At 36.0% G+C, this 20,563-nt stretch overlaps 1 protein-coding gene across 4 annotated transcripts in view; it reads right to left on the reverse strand.

Moving 5' to 3' along the window:
- Nucleotides 1–592: 592 nt before the first annotated feature.
- NAV3 (neuron navigator 3) overlaps nt 593–20,563 on the reverse strand; it is a 296,173-nt gene continuing 276,202 nt past the window's right edge. For all 4 annotated transcript variants that reach the window (XM_066257605.1, XM_066257604.1, XM_066257603.1 and 1 more), the window contains 6 exons: nt 15,446–15,600; nt 14,307–14,378; nt 13,525–13,721; nt 12,521–12,639; nt 8,448–8,651; nt 593–3,150 (listed from right to left, as the gene is read on the reverse strand). In XM_066257605.1, the coding sequence (XP_066113702.1) occupies nt 3,031–3,150; nt 8,448–8,651; nt 12,521–12,639; nt 13,525–13,721; nt 14,307–14,378; nt 15,446–15,600 (867 nt within the window). In that variant the 3' untranslated portion in view covers nt 593–3,030. The remainder of the gene's footprint in view (nt 3,151–8,447; nt 8,652–12,520; nt 12,640–13,524; nt 13,722–14,306; nt 14,379–15,445; nt 15,601–20,563) is intronic.

Consider the following 20,563-nt stretch of genomic DNA (forward strand, 5'->3'; position numbering starts at 1 on the left):
ATAAACAGTTGACTCTTGAACAACATGCGTTTAAACAGTGTGGAACACCTATATGTAGATTTTCTTATTCAATAAATATACAGTCCACTCCTCCTTATCCCCAGGTTTCCCATGCCTGGATTCAACAGCAGTATTTTCAGTCTGTGGCTAAAGACTCCGAGGATGTGGAGGGCCAACTGTATGCACTGTTCTATGCCATTTTAGTTTAGGGACTTGAGCATCAGCAGATTTTGGTGTGGGGGTCCTGGAACCAATCCCCAGCAAGGCTGACTTAAGGTTTCAGTGAGTCAAAAGTCTTATGCAGAATTTTGACTGTGTGGGTCACTGCCCCTAACCCTCCAGATGTTCATAAAGGTCAACTGTATTTACAAATTGAATCTGATAAATGCTATGAAGTCTTTTCTATGAGGTATACAAAATAAAAATTCACACACATCCCTCTTGATGGTATATTAATAGTGCACACAACATTTTAAAGCTTGACACTTCCTGGTGCATAATTATTCAAATTTTCTCCATATATAGACAGTACACCTTGTTGTCAATAAATAATTCCACTTTAATGGCAAAGTAATAATTTAGACAGATACAGGGTGCACATTTGCAAAAAAATATATGCAAGCTGGTTTACAAGCTAAAGGAACAATAAACAAATAGAAAATACATCATCCAGTTAAGTCCATTGACACCAAGTACTTATTGTTGGGGCTTTACAAAGACTACAAAACCTTTCAGATGATTTCTTTCACTATTTCTGCCTATTTACATGATATGTTACATCAAAAATGTACAAAATATAAAATGTATACAGACAAATGTTTCACAAACTAGTTTAAGTTGTAAACTAGGTGGACCTACTGGGATGTATTGCAGGAATTTGTGTATGATCATGTTTGGACTGTGTTTCTCAAAATGGCAGGGAAAGATTAGCAATTTCTTAGATCACATATTATACAAGGGTAACTAGTCACTCATCCAGCTACATATACCGATGTCTCACAACGGATCTGATCCACATTTGAGGCTTCAAAGTCAGGGTGACAATTCTATGTGCATCAATTCAGTTCAGACTTCCCTCAGGGCAATAGCACCGTGTGGAACCTATAGACTTAGTGACACTCTGGAAACTGCACAGATGTCTCGTGTTGTTGTTCTAGAGCAACTGACCCACGGTGGTTGCAGAGAGTAGCACCAATTGCACGTCCTGAAAGTAACACATTTTCACACGCATAGAACAAGACTACACCATGGCCTAGCCCTTGGGTTTTATAAACTTTAAAACCTGTCCTCTGTGTGTGGTGGTACCTTTTCCAATGACGCCAATCAGTTTTCATGCACTCTCTTTAAAGCCTGCCATGACAGATGCACTTTTGGACATTTTTTTACTTTTCCAAAAATGTACTGGCTTCGTGTACAGTTTTGAAGCATGCTCACTCTAGCACTGATAGCTCCTGCATAGTCATAACAACTGCAAATACAGGACAAACACACCAGGTCATGACAACTTTGAGGGTTTGCATTCTGTATTTGTTTGCAACGTACAGGAAATCTCAGCAAGTGAAACACCTCTTAACACCAACAGGATAAAATACAAAAATTTTTTTTGTGTTTGTTTTGATTTGTGCAAGGTTTTAAAATGATTATTTACAATACCTACCCAGTAGACTGTGCAAATCTAACCTTCTCTTACAGTATAAATGCCTCCCCCTCCACAGTGATGTCACTGCTTCAGTGTTCTAGAATGCTGAATTTCTCAGGTAGAACAACAGCAATCAAAACAACATGCTCAAAACTAATATTTTTTTTTTTTAAAAAAAGAATAGGGGAGGAAAGCCAAATAGTTGTGCTCATGCTGCATCTAGTGCTTCCAGCTCTGCTGGATAAGAATTCAACATCTCCCGCCTTCCAAAACTCTTTCACCTGGAACTGGATGGAGTTTAGCCACATGTCTTTGCTTTTAAGTGACGGTCAAAGGGGGTTGCTGGGTTACATGGGTATTTTGGAGAATAGGCAAAGCAATATATTCACAAGTTTAAAAAATTCATCTTTCTCCTATCCATTTCTTAAAAAAAAAAAAAAAAAAACATCTGTAGAGATGAGGCTACTGTGTTAACGGGTGTTGTTTGGTTGTAAATGAAAAGACAGTGGAAAATACCAATGGTTTAGGATTTAAACCAACTGTTGAACTGTGGTAGAAATCTGTTTTAAGGCAGTGAGACAGCACCATAGGAAATGTTTCCTCTTTCACTGAAAAGGCTCTAACAAATAAAGCCCTAAAAAAGCCTTTTGTCAGTGTTGGCTAATAATTGGTATAAAACTCTAGTTAAGGGTGTGGGCAGGTGGCTTAGAAAGACCACAGTGGTAAAAACAACCTTATAAAACCTGTGACTGATATACTGAACAGTTGGTGGAGCACATCATGTGAACACGGCAGTTAAGAATTCCATTGGCACTTCTCCAGCTTGCCCCAGCAGTGTTTTTCTGGTGGCGGCATGACTCCATTTGTGCTTACGGAGGACTGGCCTCTTGGCTTCATTTTGGAATGGGGCGAGCACACAACACAGACACTACTGGAGCCCTGTGACCAGCACCATGTGGCACAAAGGAGGTTGGATGGATCAGAAGGATGGACCCTGCTTGGGGAGAACAGCTTGTCAGAGGAAACAAAATGAAGGGACAAAAAAGGTCTGTATTGTAAACTTTTAAAGAGGAAGAAAGTAAAGTCCAGTTTGGCTATCCCATGTGCAATCTATTCAGCAGCCCAATGGTTAGGGTCCTTTCCAGTTGAGTAATGGAGCCTCGTGTCACTCCATGGATAGAAAAATGCCTAGACATAAAATAAAGGTAAGCTTCAGTTTCAATTGAGCATCTTGGCAGTGCAGACTCAGATCTGCTGACTCCTCGGAGACCACAACTCTGGGACAGGACCCGTGACAGGTGCTTTTATACTAGCAGTGGTTTAGTGAAAATACCTTACTTTTGAAACATTTTTAAAAAGCATAGTCTTTCTCTCTAACTTTTTTTTACCCCCTAGAGAGTAGATTCAAGAGATGAGTCCAAAATGTCTTCTTGGTGGCTGGGGCCATCACTGTCACAGCTCTGTGTACCCGAGTAACTGGCTGCTTCTTGAAGTTTCATTAGCATATTCATCTGAAGAAAGAAGAAGAGACATCTGATGCAGGCAATGAGGCAGTGAGTAAGCCCACCCCATACAATACAGGCCCTGAGCCACACTGCAGAGCCGTCTCATCCCATCCGAGTGAAACCAGAAACCAATTTTATATTTTCAGTCATTGCCCCTGGCTCCTTCATTATTTCTCTCAAATATGACTGCAACACCAAAGCATAAGGATGGCAGAAAGCCTCGAGATCACTTTTTTATTCAGGGTTGTGAATGACTACTGCTGCTCCAGCAGAGCAGCAGAGAGATGGGGAAGGACACTCTATCACAGCTGGACATCTGGGCTTATTGCTGGGGTGGGTGCCAAGCTTCCCAGCTTTTTGGCTGGGAGAAGCAGAAAGTATTGAATGGCAAGCGAAAGTCGTGAGTGTTCACACACAGAGACGTGCACACAGGCTCCCACGCACCATCCCCCGGGAGCACGGGGGGACAGTGTGGAATGGAGCCAGCTGTGGCACACAAGCACACCATCTGCTGCTGAGGACCTGGCCTCAGAGGTGACTGAATGAAGAAGGCCGTGAGGGCTGGAAGAGGGAGAAGGAAACAATCACTGTCAAGTTTCTGTTGTTGCATTTCTGGCTAAAGTATGATTGATATATCACCGACAACAAAAACCACCTTCTGGAACAACAGCGGCTGTCTCAGGTTGCCCAGTCTTATAGGACAATGGCAGTACTTGTTCCCATAAAGGGGACATATGCACGAAAGCAGCTGGGGAGAAAGATAGCATTTCTGTGCGTTACAAAATAAAAGCCAGCCACCTTGCTTGGATTTCAGTAGATCTGCAGATCCTCTATTCGAAAGGGAATAAAAAGCAAATTGTAGACAAATGGTTTAACAAAGCACAGAAAAATCACCATGTCATCATTAGTTAGTGGACTTGTTTTCTTATCAAGGGTTTCTAGAAATTTTAATAATCTTTATATTATTTAATGCATACTAATTTTATTAATTTATAAAATAATCAAAGTTGTTCTTTTTTTAAAACATAGAGAAATAGGTAATTTGATCCAATAGAAAAAAGAAAATGAAAAGAATTAGTCACCTGTTAGACTCTCTGCATGCTTGTGTGTTCAGTGCCAAATGTGTGTTCAAAAAATGCTTGTGACATAAATGATAAACTAGTTATCACCAATATCAGCAACAATGCCTTTCTGACAAAGAGGCTACAGTTATATTTTAATATTCTTCAGGTAAACAATTTTCAATATAATTTTTGCTCTAAATCTTTGAAGTTTTCAAATCAGCTACATAAGAGTATAAAAGTAGTTGGTGATACCCTCCTGAACTCAGTAAGTCAAAAAGCCAAAATGTCTCCAACAACTCAGTTTTCTTCTCTCCCTCTCTCTCCATCTCGTTCTCTGTCTTTCCCTCACACACACACTCTGACCTTCATGCACAGTCATAGACCTTCATGCACAGTCATAGACCTTCATGCACAGTCATATTCCCTCCCTCCTTTCTTTTGTCAATTCCTCCCTCATTAGTAGCTGGCTCACTCTATGTTCAGGCATTTGGATGAAATGATTTGTAAAACCGGTCTCTGTTTTGAGCACCCTTCTGATTTATGAGGAATAGAAATAAATGAGATCTGATTAAAGGGTTATAATTCTATCTTAGTGGCAAATGTTTGAAATCACTTGAATGCTAAATGTTGAAAAAGTTTTATGTTTTAATAACATGTTGTAAAAGTTTTAATGTTTGAAAATCATGCCATATCATAGATGTTTTTTTTTAGACTAAGTTCCAAGCATCAGATTCATAATAAATATAAACAAGAGATTTACTTTGCCTCCTCATCATGTTGTTTTATGCATTCAAATCAAAGAAGATGATAAGAGGAAAGTAAGGTTACATATGAGTCAATAGTCACTGGGACAAATCATCATTTTCTATACAAGTATTTCCCTCCTCTCTTTTCCTCTTCTTCTTCCCGTACCCATAATCATAAATGCAAAGTTTATTATTTGTAACACCTTGGTCAAGGCCTTATCATCTGCGATATTTGCAAATTTGATAGTCTCCCAGCATCCATACTGTCTCCTTTAAAATTTCCTCTATTCTATCACCAAAGTGATCCTGTAAATTGTAAATCTAACCAGGATAAGTACCCTGCTCGAAAACTATGTATCAAATGGGTGGCTTCCCATTCTCTGTATAATCAAGTTTTAACTTCCTACAAAAGCTAAACAAGCCTCAGTATGATCTAGCAATTATAGGCTTCTGTAGCTTTAATTCCTCCTGCTCTTTTTTGTTCTAATACCTCTGATTGGTACACTACAGTACCTTTAACTCATCATTTCTCTTATTCCATTCCACAGTGTTTCACTTGCTGTATCCGGAATTTTGAATGTCCTTCGTCCAACCACATGGTGAACTTCTGTTCATCCTTCTAGACCTAGCTGAAGCATCTCCTCTGTGAAGCTTTCTCCCAGTCACTTCCTCCATGGACTGAAACAACTTTACTACACATGTACTTCTACCATTATTTTACTGTAATTTAGATAAGTAGGTGTCGCTGTCCACTACTCAGCTGTGAGCTTCCTGAGATAAATAATGGTATCTTACTTATCTCCCAATCACCACGTTTTAGCCCTGAGTACATACTTATCACATATTAACAGATGTAAAATTAAGTCTGTTGATGCTGAATACACATTATATTTTTAAAACACGGTGAGATATGCCAAAAATCTGCATTTTTGTTTGCATTCAAAAACATATTTCTGGCATTAAATAGTAAATTTTCCTCATAATATTTGATTTAGATTGGATTGCAAATAGGTATATTTTTAACTTACGTTAGTAATTATGAAAATAAGAAAAATAAAAACAGATTGAGAATATTTACTTTTCTACCAAAATGTATCTGATCCAAAGAATTATTTTTAGATGAAAAGTCTTTGCCTTTTAACAGGTCATATGTCATAATCCCTTGTTTCTTTAGATGTTTAGCAGATAAGGAATCAAAAATTTTTTACTCCAACTTTTATTCAGAATGAGAGACTCTGGATCTATTTTTCATACTAGAAGACAAGAGCATTTATAGCCAGGAAAAAGAGTGTTTAAGATGTTTAGCTGACCAAAACTAAAAACTGGGGAAGTTTAGGGCATCCCCTAAGGGTCCCATCCTCTACAAAGTAACTCTAAAAATAAACTTTAAAAACACTTCTCCTTATCTGAAACACACAGTATATCAAAACTGCAAAAGTAGAACTGTGATTTATTAAAACTCATGTGAAATAACCCATATTTTTACCCCAAGGCTTATATTTATTAAATTTTACCATTCTATCAGCAATTGCTTAGTGCATGCTCTGCTCACAATTATGCTAGATTTAAACCAATTTCACCAATACTATTAACTCCTATGCATAAGCTAAAGGACCATGTGCCTATTATAAAAATGGAAGTCTAGGACCTTTATAGCCTAGATCAAAAGTCCTAAAGAGGAGATCCAGCCCTGGCTGGTTGGCTCAGCGGTAGAGCGTCGGCCTGGCGTGCGGGGGACCCGGGTTCGATTCCCGGCCAGGGCACATAGGAGAAGCACCCATTTGCTTCTCCACCCCCACCCCCTCCTTCCTCTCTGTCTCTCTCTTCCCCTCCCGCAGCCAAGGCTCCATTGGAGCAAAGATGGCCCGGGCGCTGGGGATGGCTCCTTGGCCTCTGCCCCAGGCGCTAGAGTGGCTCTGGTTGTGGCAGAGCGATGCCCCGGAGGGGCAGAGTATCGCTTCCTGGTGGGCAGAGCAGTCTCCCCTGGTGGGCATGCCGGGTGGATCCCGGTCGGGCGCATGCGGGAGTCTGACTGTCTCTCCCCGTTTCCAGCTTCAGAAAAAAAAAAAAGAAAAAAAAAGAGGAGATCCATGAACTCCAAGAAAGTCTAGTATATATTTCTGTGACATGGAATCCTTTGAAATTATATGCAAAATTTTCTATGTGCATGAATTTTATTGAAGAAAGAATCTTGAGAATGTATCAGATTATTTACATGTAACCCTCAAAATGTTAATAATGATCAACTGATATGATGGTGATATATGTGTTGGTATTATTGGTGTAAAGGTACTCAATAAATATCAAGTCATTTTATATCTTTGGGTATAGTCATTGATTATGATTTTAATAATTTCCTTTTCATTTGTTATAAGTAACATAATGGCCTTTATTTCATTATGTTTTATTTCTGTACTTGTATACAAGTCCAATAATCTTATTAGTCATGGACAGGTAACCCAAGAAACAGTACTTTGTGTATCAATCTATAGGAACTCATCTAGCAAAATAAAAATTAAATACATAAAAAATAAAGTCATAGCCCTGGTTGGTTAGCTCAGTGGTAGAGGGCTGGCCTGGCATGTGGATGTCTTGGGTTCTATTCCTGGTCAGGACACCCAGGAGAAACACCTATCTGCTTCTCTATACCTTGCCTTCTTGCTTCTCTCTCTCTTTCTCTTCCCCTTCTGCAGCCATGGCTCAACTGGAGTGAGCTGTCCCTGGGCACTGAGGATGGCTCCATGGCCTCCACCTAAGGCACTAAAATGAGTTCAGTTGCTGAACAATGAAGCAGTGCCCCCAATGGGCAGAGCATTGTTCTCTAGGGGGCTTGCCAGGTGTATCCTAGTCAGGGTGCATGTAGGAGTCTATCTCTCTGCTCCCTCTTCTCATACTGAATAAAAAGAGAAAAAGAAAAAGAATCTTTTTCCTAATAATACCATGTACTTAATATCTTCAGAGTGTTCATACTTTGGAGTTTTATCAACTTTTATTAAGCCATACACAATTGCGATTGAATAAGGCAGGGAGAATAACTTCCCTGATTTCCTTTACAGTTTATTCTCCTTTGAGGTAGGCAACAAAAGACTAATTCTAAATTTAGTCAGACTAGATGATATATGTAAAATACTCTTTTCTTCTCCAAGTGAACATTAAATTATATTCTTTTTGTTTCTTTATTTAAGGACAAAATTCAGTTTTCTCTTAAATACTGAGTGAATTTAGTCATACAAATTAAAATTTTCTTTATCTCTTTATACAGTTTTATGCATAATAAGAGAAAAATTAAGGTCATAAAGTTCAGCCTGGTTTCAGCATTTCTTGATTATTTTTATCCATACAAGTTTGGTCTTCCATTTTAAGAAATTCACCCAAAGAAAGGAGGCTAAATATTATCTAAGATAACTAATGTCTTTGATACAAATGACTAAATACTAATGACCACACATTGTAATCAAGATTCTATAGGGAGAATCACATATCGGCTTCTTACCAGTGGATCCCCCTCTGTGTCAGTCTGTGGAATGTGCTTTGAGGTTGTAGCTTCCTTAGTGGAGATGCAACCTTCATACCCAACATCTTCTGGTCGCAACTGAAGTAATGCTGGGCCTTCCTGAGGCAGACATGCTGAGCTCCATGGGTAGGTATCAAGCACCCATTTTGAGGGATCTTCCCAAGGTGCCCGTTTCCCATACATCTAAAAGGGGATCACATATATAATGCACTCTTATTTAGTAAAGGAAAAAAACAACAACAACAAAGGTGACTACTAATGAGTAATTCTTTTGCATACTGAATTTTTATGGGACTTTTAAGGTAATTACTGTGTGTATATAATTTTACATATTTTTAAAATATTGCTGTTTATATAGCTCCCTTTAAACTTGAAGGCTAGACAAAATAAAGCTGAGTATCAGGAAGAGATGATCAGCGTTTGGGGAGGAGTGTGAGGGAAGTTTATTTTAAATAACAGGTTGAAATGATTGCTCACATTTATTGTTAGCAGTAATTTTATAAACAAAAAACAAAACAAAACTCAAGTTTTGAAAAAAGAGTTGCAGGTATGAAGAATTGAAAAAGAAAAAAACTATGCTAGATACTAAATAGAGTTCTCTATTAAAGTGTATTTTGGAAAGATGATTAATAAAAGAAAAGACACTGCTTTTTCTCTATCTAGTTCCTTTGGGACTAAGAATATTTTCTCTGATAACTACTTTCCTCAGATTAACTTCATCTAATCATCTCATTGCTTCTGGTAAATAGTCTTTTAAGATGTTTATTCATAAACACACTAGTAAAAGAGGAGAACGAATGAGAAACAAAAGCAACAACTTTGTAAGGACCATATCAGGAAAAAGTCAAGAATAAAAAGATGATAAAGCCTGTTTCAAGGACTGGCAGTGGAGTAGAAGGGAGAACATGAATCCAAGAGATGTGAAAAGCCATGCTGGGAAGGGTACACTGAGGAGACAGAGGTTGATGGGACTTTGTACAACAGAGGCCACATGGGAAGAACAACAATTAAAATGAAGATGGAAGTAATGTGGGTACACTGATTCTACAATTTACTTCCCATCTCCCCATGATGTGCACTTTACTGAGGATAATCCTGGTTACCAGCAGCATATTTGATCCCAGATGGTGTACTATGAAGTGTTCTGTGTATTTTGTGGTTCAATGAGACAAAAGCAAAATGGTGGACAGTTAAAATCTTGCAATTGTTTTGGGTTTCTCCTGGACAAGATGTATGTGGCTGAGGCAGCCTTGTCTTAAAAAAAAAAAAAAAAAAAAAAAAAGTCCAGGTCTTGGTATCAGTGTATTTATTTCCTTAGGAGATGATGGCAGGGGGAGCAATCATTTGATTATTAAAATAGTTCTCTTGTTTTGGTGAAGTTTTCTCTTAGTTAAAAACTTACTTTACAGAAGACATAAAACATAGCTTGCAATACAACTTAAACTAACTGAAGAAAAATGTGTAATTCTTGAAAAGCAAATGTTTCAAAAAGAATATGAAAAGTCTATCTAGAATCAATGGAGGCCAACCTTTTAAAGAATCATAAGGATAGCACAATAGGAGATCACCAATAAAAAAGGTAAACACACCCAATTCTGTACTTCAGAATTTAAGAGATTTAAAAAAAATATGGAAAAAAGAGAAATTTAAACATTCAGAATGAGATAAACTCATTGTTGACATTTCAAGAAAGACAGAATCACCAGAATAAAATTCAGAATCCATTGCATCACAAGGGCCTTTTCTAATCAGAACATCTGGCAGACAGTATTCCCCCATGTGGTTCCTCACCAAAGCATCAGCCTTTATTTAAAAATATATTTTTCTATTACTCTCAACTCAGGTTTTCATCTTTGTAATTAGGTTTTGTTTTTCTATCTCTTGCTCCATTCCAAGGTCCTTTGCTGCCAGTAGTAGATCCAGAGAAATGGTTCATGACATACGTGATACCTTTTTTCCTGCTCCTCCAGAAAACATATGGACCACCTTAGGATTACCATCTGCCAATGCACTTCTGGCTTAGCACAGCCATCAGGAGCAGTGAGAACTGTCCACCCACCAAAGGGTCCTTTTTAAATCTTTCCCATGTTCTAGATTTTTCTCCAAAACTCCTTACATCAGGGAATTCAGCATTTACAGTGACTTACCAGTAAATATCCAGAACCAGAGCAAAAGACTTGAACATGTTTTTCCCTTTTGAAAATAATTTTGAAATATCTTTGTTTCATTTGGGACACTAGTATTACTTTTGTGGTTATAAGTTTGTCCAAATGGAAGCTTTATAGAATTGTAATTCTCAGGATAGTGTTTTATAAATAAGACTGATTTAAATTTTTTTTTAAAAAATGCATGCACTTTTAAAAAATAAAATCTAAGAAGTCTAATTGTTTTCTGACCTGCGGTGGCGCAGTGGGTAAAAGCATTGACCTGGAACACTGAGGTCACTGGTTCAAAACCCTGGGCTTCCCTGGTCAAGGCACATATGGGAGTTGATGCTTCCTGCTCCTCCCTCCCTTCTCTTTCTCTCTCTCTCTCTCTCTCTTTTTCTCTCTCTCTTTTTCTCTCTCTCTGTCTTCTCTCTCTAAAATGAATAAATAAAATCTTAAAAAAAAAGAAGTCTAATTGTTTTAAGGTTTCTGAATTTTTGAAAAGCTTTTTATTCTTTCTATGTATTAGCAAACACATGAAATGAGCATTTCATACAGAAAGACTTGTAATGATAGCTTATTAATACTAAAAGTATCTAAAAAACGTAATTCATTTAGGTATTAAGTTTTAAAACAAATACTTCCAGATTGTAAGTAAATTTTCATTAAAAAGGTTTGGGGTTTTTTTGGTATAAACAATTGAAAGTGAGAGAGCCAACTCACATTGTAGGCAGTATAATATTTTTAGAGGAATCCTGAAAAGTCATATGTTATATCTGAAGAATTAAAACTTTTGGTATAGTCTTGTATTTTATTGGAGCCACTTCCTGGGTTAGATCGGCTCATACCCTTAAAAATATGAAATTAGGTTATCTAAATCTGGAGTAGAACCAATTGATAGCATTCTCAAGAATCTGAGGGGTCAGAATATGTCTATAATATTTGTTATGTTCATGAAAACCATCAAGATAGTCCTGCATACTGCCATGCCATGCTAGCTATGTAAGGAGAACATGATGATAAAAGTTAGTCAAAGGAAAGAAATGAGATGACCAATCTTTTAGATAGTAAAATAAAGACAACATAGTACTGCAGATAAAAAAATATGAAAAGCTATGTCTTAATTCTAGAAGCAGTTGCAATAACCAGGAATACTTATGCCTAAGCAAAAACTGCCTAAACCTTGGTTGAGTTATTGAAAAGACTAGATTATTCTATAATTAAATTAGGTAATTATGCAACACAAATCTTAATTTTTCAACCTTGAGTTCTGTAAGTCTACAATTTTGTGGAATTTCAACTTCAGTTTAAGGAAATAGCAAGATCCATGGAAAAGGGATAATATGTTTTGTTGAAAAAACAGGGTTCTTATTAGTAATATGTTCTGACTTTTAAGTTATGAGTAAATAGAAGGGCTGGTTGCAGAGCCTCATGAGAGAAAATGCAGAGACGCTGCCTAGACAACTTGTCAAAGCACTGCCTAAGAATTTAGAGCACTCTCTCAAAAGGAGTCAAGAATCTTTCAAGAGATGTTCAAGGGCTTCAAACAATAAAACATATTAAAAACAGGGAACCTATTTAGTTGTTGCTATAGGATAAGAGAATATGATAAGGCTCATATAAACACTCCTGTCTCATAAGATGTAGAGTTCTATAATTAATGGGCTATTTAAATAAGAGTCTGTAAACACCCACGGCAATGAATTTCGTTTTAAATGTATAGTTGCTGAAATAACTGTGCTTTCCCTTTCTCCTAAATACTTATTCTAAGAACAGGCAAAAATATTGTATACTAGTTGCTCTTTAAAAATTTGCCACTAGTTTTCTGCATAAGTACCTAGAGAAATGAATGCTTTTGTTTTTAAATTGATTGTGTTAAACAGCTGATAAAATCGAGTGTTATACCTGAAGACCTTCTCTGACTGCCTCCAGAATATAAGGTACCAAAGAATAGTTCCAGAGATCCATGAACCACACTCTAGAACCTTCTATATCCATGGGGCATGAAAGGAAAAGTCGGGGACCTAAGAAGAAACAAATAACAAAACATTTTTAGAATAATTATATTTAACCATCTAAACACATATTTAGACATGATATAGGAAAAAGTAATATATTTCTCACAGGATTCTTAGTAAATTTTCATCTTGGCCAACTTGATTATTATTAAAGTATATTTTACTAAGGTACAATCTCCTTTGAACTCTCTTTTTATACTAAAATCTGAATCATAAACATAACATACTTAAGTTAGGAGACACATTAAAGCTCTTAATCTAATCATCCTGTCTATTTTACAAATGATGGAACTTGTGCTGAAATGAATTGCCAAATAGAAATTATGTCATTCATCTTTAAAATCTATGCTGTGTCTTTGGTAAATTTGTCTTCATGATCCATAACAATGAGAAAGGGACTTTTGTACATGCAACTTAAGAAGAAATATAAAATAAAATACCTCTTTATGCCAACTAAAGAGTAATGATTCAAACAATACTGTTTTCATGAAAAATATAAAATACATAAATTATCCATAAAATACCTAAATTATTTCTAAAATCTTCTTTCACCATTATATTTGCTATGAGCCATTAGGTGAAATCTGTTTTCAATATAAAAAGTTACTATAAACAGACACAATTTATTTCACATGGTTATCAGATTTTTAGATATCCGTCTATAGTAAACACATTTGATCTCAGTGATATTTTAGTAAACCATAATTGTCAGACAATTTGAGAAACAAAGCTTAGAAGAAGGCAAACTTTCAGAAGGGAAAATAAGAAAACAAATCTTTGGAAACTTGAAAGACATGAGCTTCACCTGTCATCTTCCACCACCCAATCAGACCATTTTTACTACGTACTCTTAGTTGCTAGAAAATGGCATATTGCAATTTTGGAACTCACCAATGGTGACATCAGAAGAACTATGTGTTTCCAAAAAACTGTTGAGGTGATGCCATGTCTTAGGAATCCAATCTATAATTTTGACTAGATCATTATTGCGTATGTTCCTTTCAATTTCCATCTCTACCAGTTTTCTTCGAAGATATCTGCCTAAAAAGCCTTTCACAGGTTCTGTATGGTTTGCACATAGTACCCACCTACAAAAAGAAGAAAAAAAAATAGAAATCTTTACATAATTAAATTTTAAGTCCATAATAATTCTTCTTCTAATATAAAGCTCCTATTTCCATTGGTGGCCATATTTTAATAATGAAAGGGGGGTAAGAGGTTCTATTAGCATTAGAGTTATTATGTAACTAACTTTTTTTTTTTTGAGCTAAAGAGAAGCTCGTGTGCATCAGAAGTGAGTGGGAGTGTACACTCTGCAGTCTTCTGCAGGAGAATAACAAACCCCGAAATAGGAACTCTCTTCACATGCCTCACACTTAGAAGAAAAGTGCTCTACTTTAGCTAGTGACATAGTGAGCAGGAAAAACATTTCTTTCTTTTTTAAAGAAACACTTCTGATTACAGGTTGAGGATCACAAAATGTCTGCTTGAGACAGAGTGTCATAAGAAGTGAGAATTATTTTCACACCACAGGTTACAGAATTTGTCCATGTCCAAATGTAAAAACAACAACCAAAATCAAACAGAAAAAGACAATTCAAAAAAAATTAAAAATCCTCCAAAAACCAAAAAAAACCCACAAAAAAACACCAAAGCATTCAATTTATCTTTACCTGAAATTGTGATGCAGCTCTAGATTTGGTGATGAAGAGACTCCCTGATTCATTGTTCCAATAATATATGGACTGGGGGGAAAAAAGGTAGAATATACAGATATATGTACTGAAGGTAAAATAAATTAATATATTAAATTGTCTTAGAAAATAGTTTGGAGAAATATGATTATTCCATTTTATAATTAGGCTTTAAAAGGGAAATTTTATAAAATGACAAAGATCATTGAACTGGAAAGTAGGATTTGGTGTTCTAATTTCAGGTCTTGAATTCTAGCCAAATCATTTTCCCTTTATGAGCCTAAATTTACTCATCTATAAAATAAAAAGATTAGACAGAATAATTATAGCGGTCTCATCCTACTCTAACATCTTACGATTCTTATGCCTATAATCAAATTCATTAATTTGTCCTCTTTTATTATTAGAGAGTTATTTTAAAAGTTTGTAATGGCATGAAAGAATCTGTATTCTTGTTTCAATATTTATTTTATGCTGATCTATATTAAAACATTAAAAAATATCTAGCAGAGATTAATTAACTGGAATACTTGTACCATTAAAACCAATGTTTATATTGCGCTTACATGTCTTTTTTTAGAGGCCATGCAACAGTGAGTCTTAAGTGAGCTTTCAGGTTTTCTTATACCCTATTTTAACCTTTTCTTTCATTTTAAATAGTTTAAAATTAGACTTGTTATCAGATATACTGTTATATCTAAATATATACTTGTATATCTGTATATATTAAATTTGACTCTATAGGAAGGTTGAATTTAAATTTTTGACACGGACTAAGAATGAAAACAGAGATCTCAACCTTCATTCTAGTTCTTAATTTTCCTGATTCAAACATTCTATCATTGATACCATCTACCAGACCTCCTGCATATCTGCTGAAGTTAACATCATCAGGTAAAGATGTTTCCATAAGCATGCCTAGGACGTAGTTAATGAATGAACAATTAGATGTTCTAAGAAATACATAGAGATCCTTTGGAAATAATGTATAATATTAACAAAGGCTTTTCAAATTAATGACCTCTGTTATAGGGCTTAAATGGTATAAAGGCGTAAGAAAGCAAATTTGATCACAATTTTTTTTATGTCTCATCATTCAAAATATTTCATAAGCATACCATTTGCTATATTTACAGTTGAGGAAACCATTGAAGATATCACTCAAAGAACCCACATGATGAAGGTTATCAAGAATGATTACAACTGGGAGCTCCACACCATTATTGTCAGCACTGCACTGCTCAGCCAGGCTAGCTAGATACTGCTGCAATTCCTTTACAAAAAAATGAGGAAAACAAACATATCAAATTTATACCATTGGCAGGAAATTCATATCTTTAGAACAGCAGACCTTGCTTCCACCCTGCTTTGATTAAAACTCATAGATTATTCTATTGATATAAAACCTTATTGTACAAAGCCAGTACAGAACATCGGCAACAAATATAAAACTGTAAACACGAAAGCATATTTCTCAGTTGTCTTCTCCCCTAACAAAAAGCAAAAAGAGAGTTCCGGATATGAGTTCTTAAGACAAACTACATATATTGACACTTCGTTCTTGTTTTTTAAATTTCTATAGTAAAAGTAGATTTTAGCAAAACTTATAGCTACAAGTATAGACCAAATCCAAAATGGCACCCCTAAATTTAAATGTACATTTTAATTCCAATTCATCTGAAAGTGCAGCCTTGAGACTCAGATAAAAGTGTAGTTATTCATTCATTCATTCATTTGTTTACTTATATATAGTCTGCATGCAATTGCTATAATTTTAAGTAAAGACAAAATTTGTTATATTTACTGGGTCAGTAGACATTATTTTTAGCATTTCTTGAGCTTCTTGGATTTTTTTTAGGCTTTATTTTTATCTGAAAGGTTTTCATTTAAATAGGATAACCAGTTTACTTACTGCTCTCACAGATATGTAGTTTAAGAACTTAATTAGGTGTCTTAGAATGATCTTAATCAGTTATAACATTTCCATAGTATTTGCATATTTACAATAACATTTGTAATTCTTGCTGAGAGATAAAAACAATTCCATGATTCCTATTTTTGGCAGCCAGGTAAATATGTAAACTGCTCACCCTAGATGCAACTCCCTCTGTCTGTACTACCACTTTTAAAACCAAAAGTAGACATAAATGACATTAACCAGGTTTTTGTGGCATTAGTAAAATATTTAAGTTCAAATATACAGTCTATTAAAGAACTAATACACTATTTATCTTATATTGTGCCAGTCACATGGAGTAAATGTGTCCTAAATCAGAGATTATAGTAAAAGGTGTTTAAACTGGTGAACAGTCTGGAGAATTATACTGATCTTATTTATATCAATAATCTAGCTATACTGAGTCAATCGTTTATTTATAAAATAACAATTATCTGTCTACTATGTTCATATCCTGACACCAAACCATAGAGTATACAAAAATAATGAAGCGTTGTTCGAGTAAGTTTAACATTTTTTTCAAACTTAAGTACTGTTCCAGGCACAGGTTAAAAAAGTAATCAGACTGTCATCCTGCACAGACTTTGTTTTCACATTAAGGACTGAAATTTAAATATGATAAATCATTCGATGCCACACTGTATTAGGAGCTATGAGAGGTCAGGGGAGGAGATTTCGCCTAGTGGGTGGGTGTCAAGGAAAGCCTTCCAGAGAAGGCAATGCTCGAATTGGAAGGGTGGTAGGCACACACGTAACTAATGAAGTTATAAATGTAGTGCCAAATACTTCAGGAGAGAGGCTAAAGAAGAGATGCACTTGTGGGACAGAGAAGGATTAATTCCAACTGGCTGGCAGGTCTTTTTTTTTTTTTTTTTTTAAGTGAGAGAGAGACAGACAGATAGGAAGGGAGATAGATGAGAAGCATCAATTCATAGTTGTGGCACTTTAGTTGTTTATTGATTGCTTTCTCACATGTGCCTTGAGCAGGGGATCCATAAGCCAGTGACCCCTTGCTCAAGCCAGCAACCTTGGGCTTCAAGCCAGTGTGACCTTTGGGCTCAAGCCAGTGACCATGAGGTCATGTCTATGATCCCATGCTCAAGTTGGTGATCTTGTGCTTAAGCTCGTGAGCTTGCACTCAGGCAGGCAGCACTGGGGTTTTGAACCTGGTTCCTCAGCTTCCCAGGTCTATGGTTTATCCACAGTGCCACTACCTGCTCAGGCCCAACAGTGTGGTCTTGATTGACTTCACAGAGAGGTGGAAGTTGAGACAGATCTTAAATAACTAGTAGAATTCCAAATGATAAGTATATAGTATTTATGACTTCAACACACCTTTAGCAAGTATATACTTACTATGTACTAAATAATCTGGAACCAAGGATTCAGAGAATTTTTCTGTATTCTTCAAACATAGAGTTGATAAACAGAAAGGCAGGTCAACAAATCACAATACAGCACAATAAGTGAAATGTACAAAACACCACAGGGAAACTTAAGAGAGGCATCTATCCCAGATTTAAGGTTCAGAGAACAACAGGGTAAAGGAAGGAAAACTATAGAAGTCTAAAGAATAACAAGTGAAACCTGGCAGGTCTGAGTACCGATGTGTTTGGGGAAATAAGAAGAGCTCTGTTTTTGCAAAAAAAAAAAAAAAGATACATGGTAGTGGCATTCATATAAAAGAAAAATAGAAAAGACTTTGACTTCGTTCAGAAATTTGGATTTTACCATATAGGTAACTATAAACTCTGAAGTTTTTTCAGTAGGGAAAAGCAATATATTTATTAATAGAAACATAAATGTGAAGGATATGATGGAAAAGCATTCAAGAAGCATATTGCCCAGAAAAGTAGTTTAAGCTTGTGTATATTTGTATGATATATAACTATAATTCACAGTAAAAGGTAATACATTACTTCAAAAAAAGTATAAACCAAAGATGTTGTTCAGAGCACATAAGGATTACATGCAGCTGCTCAAAGAGGCTTTCTGGGGGTAAAAAGTCTTGCTTGCTATTAACCTTTTATTTTTAAGACTGAGTAATATTTTGATGCTTAAAAATGAAAGAGCTTTCCAAATAGAGGGAGAAGGACAATAAAGGAGAGAAACACAAAAATATGATATGCATGTAGAAAAGATCTAGTCATTTATATGTTGTGAATGCAAGCAGTGGTAAATAAATTGGAAAGGAAAGTGGGTAACCTTGAATGATAATGTAAGGTTACTGGAATTTTCCTATTAGCAATAAGACATTGAATGTTCCAGGAATCTGAGTAATGCAGTCCAAATCATAATTTCAAAGTGTGGAAAGTATATTGTAAAAGAGAAAAAGAAACCAGTTGAGAGAATACTGATTTTGTTGAAGCCTAAATACACTATGGGATTGAATACAGATAGAAGTATGGGCAGATTATTGATCTAATGAACAAAGCAACAGAAAAGAACACTGGAGAATTTTAATGTGGTCAGATTTTAATTATGAAAAGATACTTTATTTTCCATAAGGCAAAAGAGTAAAGACAGTAAGAGAGAGAAGGGAAATTAAACGTAATTTGTGAATCAAGCAGTTAGAAAACAATTACAATTGTCCAAGTAGCAGTGTTAATTTGGGTGGGTGAGTGGTTGTAGTGGAGAAGGATGGAAGAAGATGATTTTATAATATTTTTTCAGAGTTGAGATTGCCATTTCTAAATATGTTTATTTAGTATGCTAATATAAATATATTTGTAAGGTAACAGAAAGGTCTAATATTTAGGAGAGTGGGCTGGCTAAAAGTGGAGTGAGTCAGCACAAGTTGAAACCAAGAGAGTCATATAGATGAGAACAGATGTGGGAGAAAACAGAATGTTCAGGAATATTTTTACTTACTGGTAGGTCAGTGGTTCTCAACCTTTCTTATGCCGTGACACCGCAATACAGTTCCTCATGTTGCGGTGACCCCAAACCAAAAAATAATTTTGGTGGCTACTTCATAACTGTAATTTTGCTACAGTTATGATTTGGAATGTAAATACCTGATATGCATTATGTATTTTCTAATGGCTTTAGGCGACCCTGCTGGGGTCGTGATCCACAGGTTGAGAACCGCTGTGGTAGGTGAAGGAAGAGTAGCCAGTGAAAGAGATTAAGAAGGAGCCTTCTATGCAGTAGGAAGGAAACAAGAAAAATAAAATAAAAATCACAAGAATTTCTAGAAAGGGGAGGTGAACCATAGCAATTTGCTATACATAAGAAGAGATAGAGAGAAAGAAGCAAAGGGCATTGGATTTGGTAATTAAGAAATCACAGGGCATTACTTTTGAAAATGTAAGGCCATTAGCTTCTACTATGGTTCTCTCTGATCTTGAGAAGGGCAGGATAGCAGTAGACCCCCACCCACCCCCAACCCAGGAAACTAGAAAAGCTATAGACCAGTTACAAATAGAAATCAGCATCCACAAATAATTTTGTCATATAACTTAAGAGTTTTTCAGATCTTTTGGAAATCTCTTCATGACTCCCACTCTAGCTTAAAATTGAAGTATTGATGCACTAGAATTAAAAGCCCCATGCCCAAGATCAAATTGGGCAGTATAAAACAGGTCTTTCTACCAGATGGACATTGATAATGAGACAAATCCCATCCTTTTGAAAATATACTCAGAAAAGAGCAGTTACATAAAAACTATTGACTGTTGCTTTCTCCTGTTTTGATTCTAGGCACACGAGAAATGAATCTGCCCATCCAGTTTTTTTTATCTTTTCCCACCTCACATTCCAAGCAGCTTCAGATGGCCACATATTCTTTACCAAATCCTTCCCTCGTCTTCCGGACCTACTCTATCGAATGTCACCAAGTATAATTGTTTATGTTTACTGCTCTCAATCACAATACTCCAGCTGGAAGCTTGCAGCAGGGCTTGAAGAGTGGCAAGAGGGGCAGAATGTAAAATGCAGATGTACCAAAAGCATAAAATGAGGTCTTTGTTTTGTTTTTTGTTTTTTCTTTTGATGGTTTATTGTTCGAAATTTTGGAATCAGTAAGTGCTTTTTTGGCTTCATCTCTCCAGCGCTGTCTGAGGCACAGTATAAAGCACAGCAGCAGTTACAAAGCCCCACCTTTCAGGGAAAGGATTGATTATTTTATGCCTCATTCACACGTTACTTAATAAATCTACTCTGTTAGCGGCTAGCCCTCACACAATCTCACTTTGTCATCCCTATTCCTTTATTACCATTCTCACCTCCACAACATCAAAACAAAACAAAACAAAACACCAGTGTAGATTCTCTCACA

The sequence above is a fragment of the Saccopteryx bilineata genome, chromosome 2 (genome assembly GCF_036850765.1).
Source record: "Saccopteryx bilineata isolate mSacBil1 chromosome 2, mSacBil1_pri_phased_curated, whole genome shotgun sequence".
NCBI classification, from domain to species: Eukaryota; Metazoa; Chordata; class Mammalia; order Chiroptera; family Emballonuridae; genus Saccopteryx; species Saccopteryx bilineata.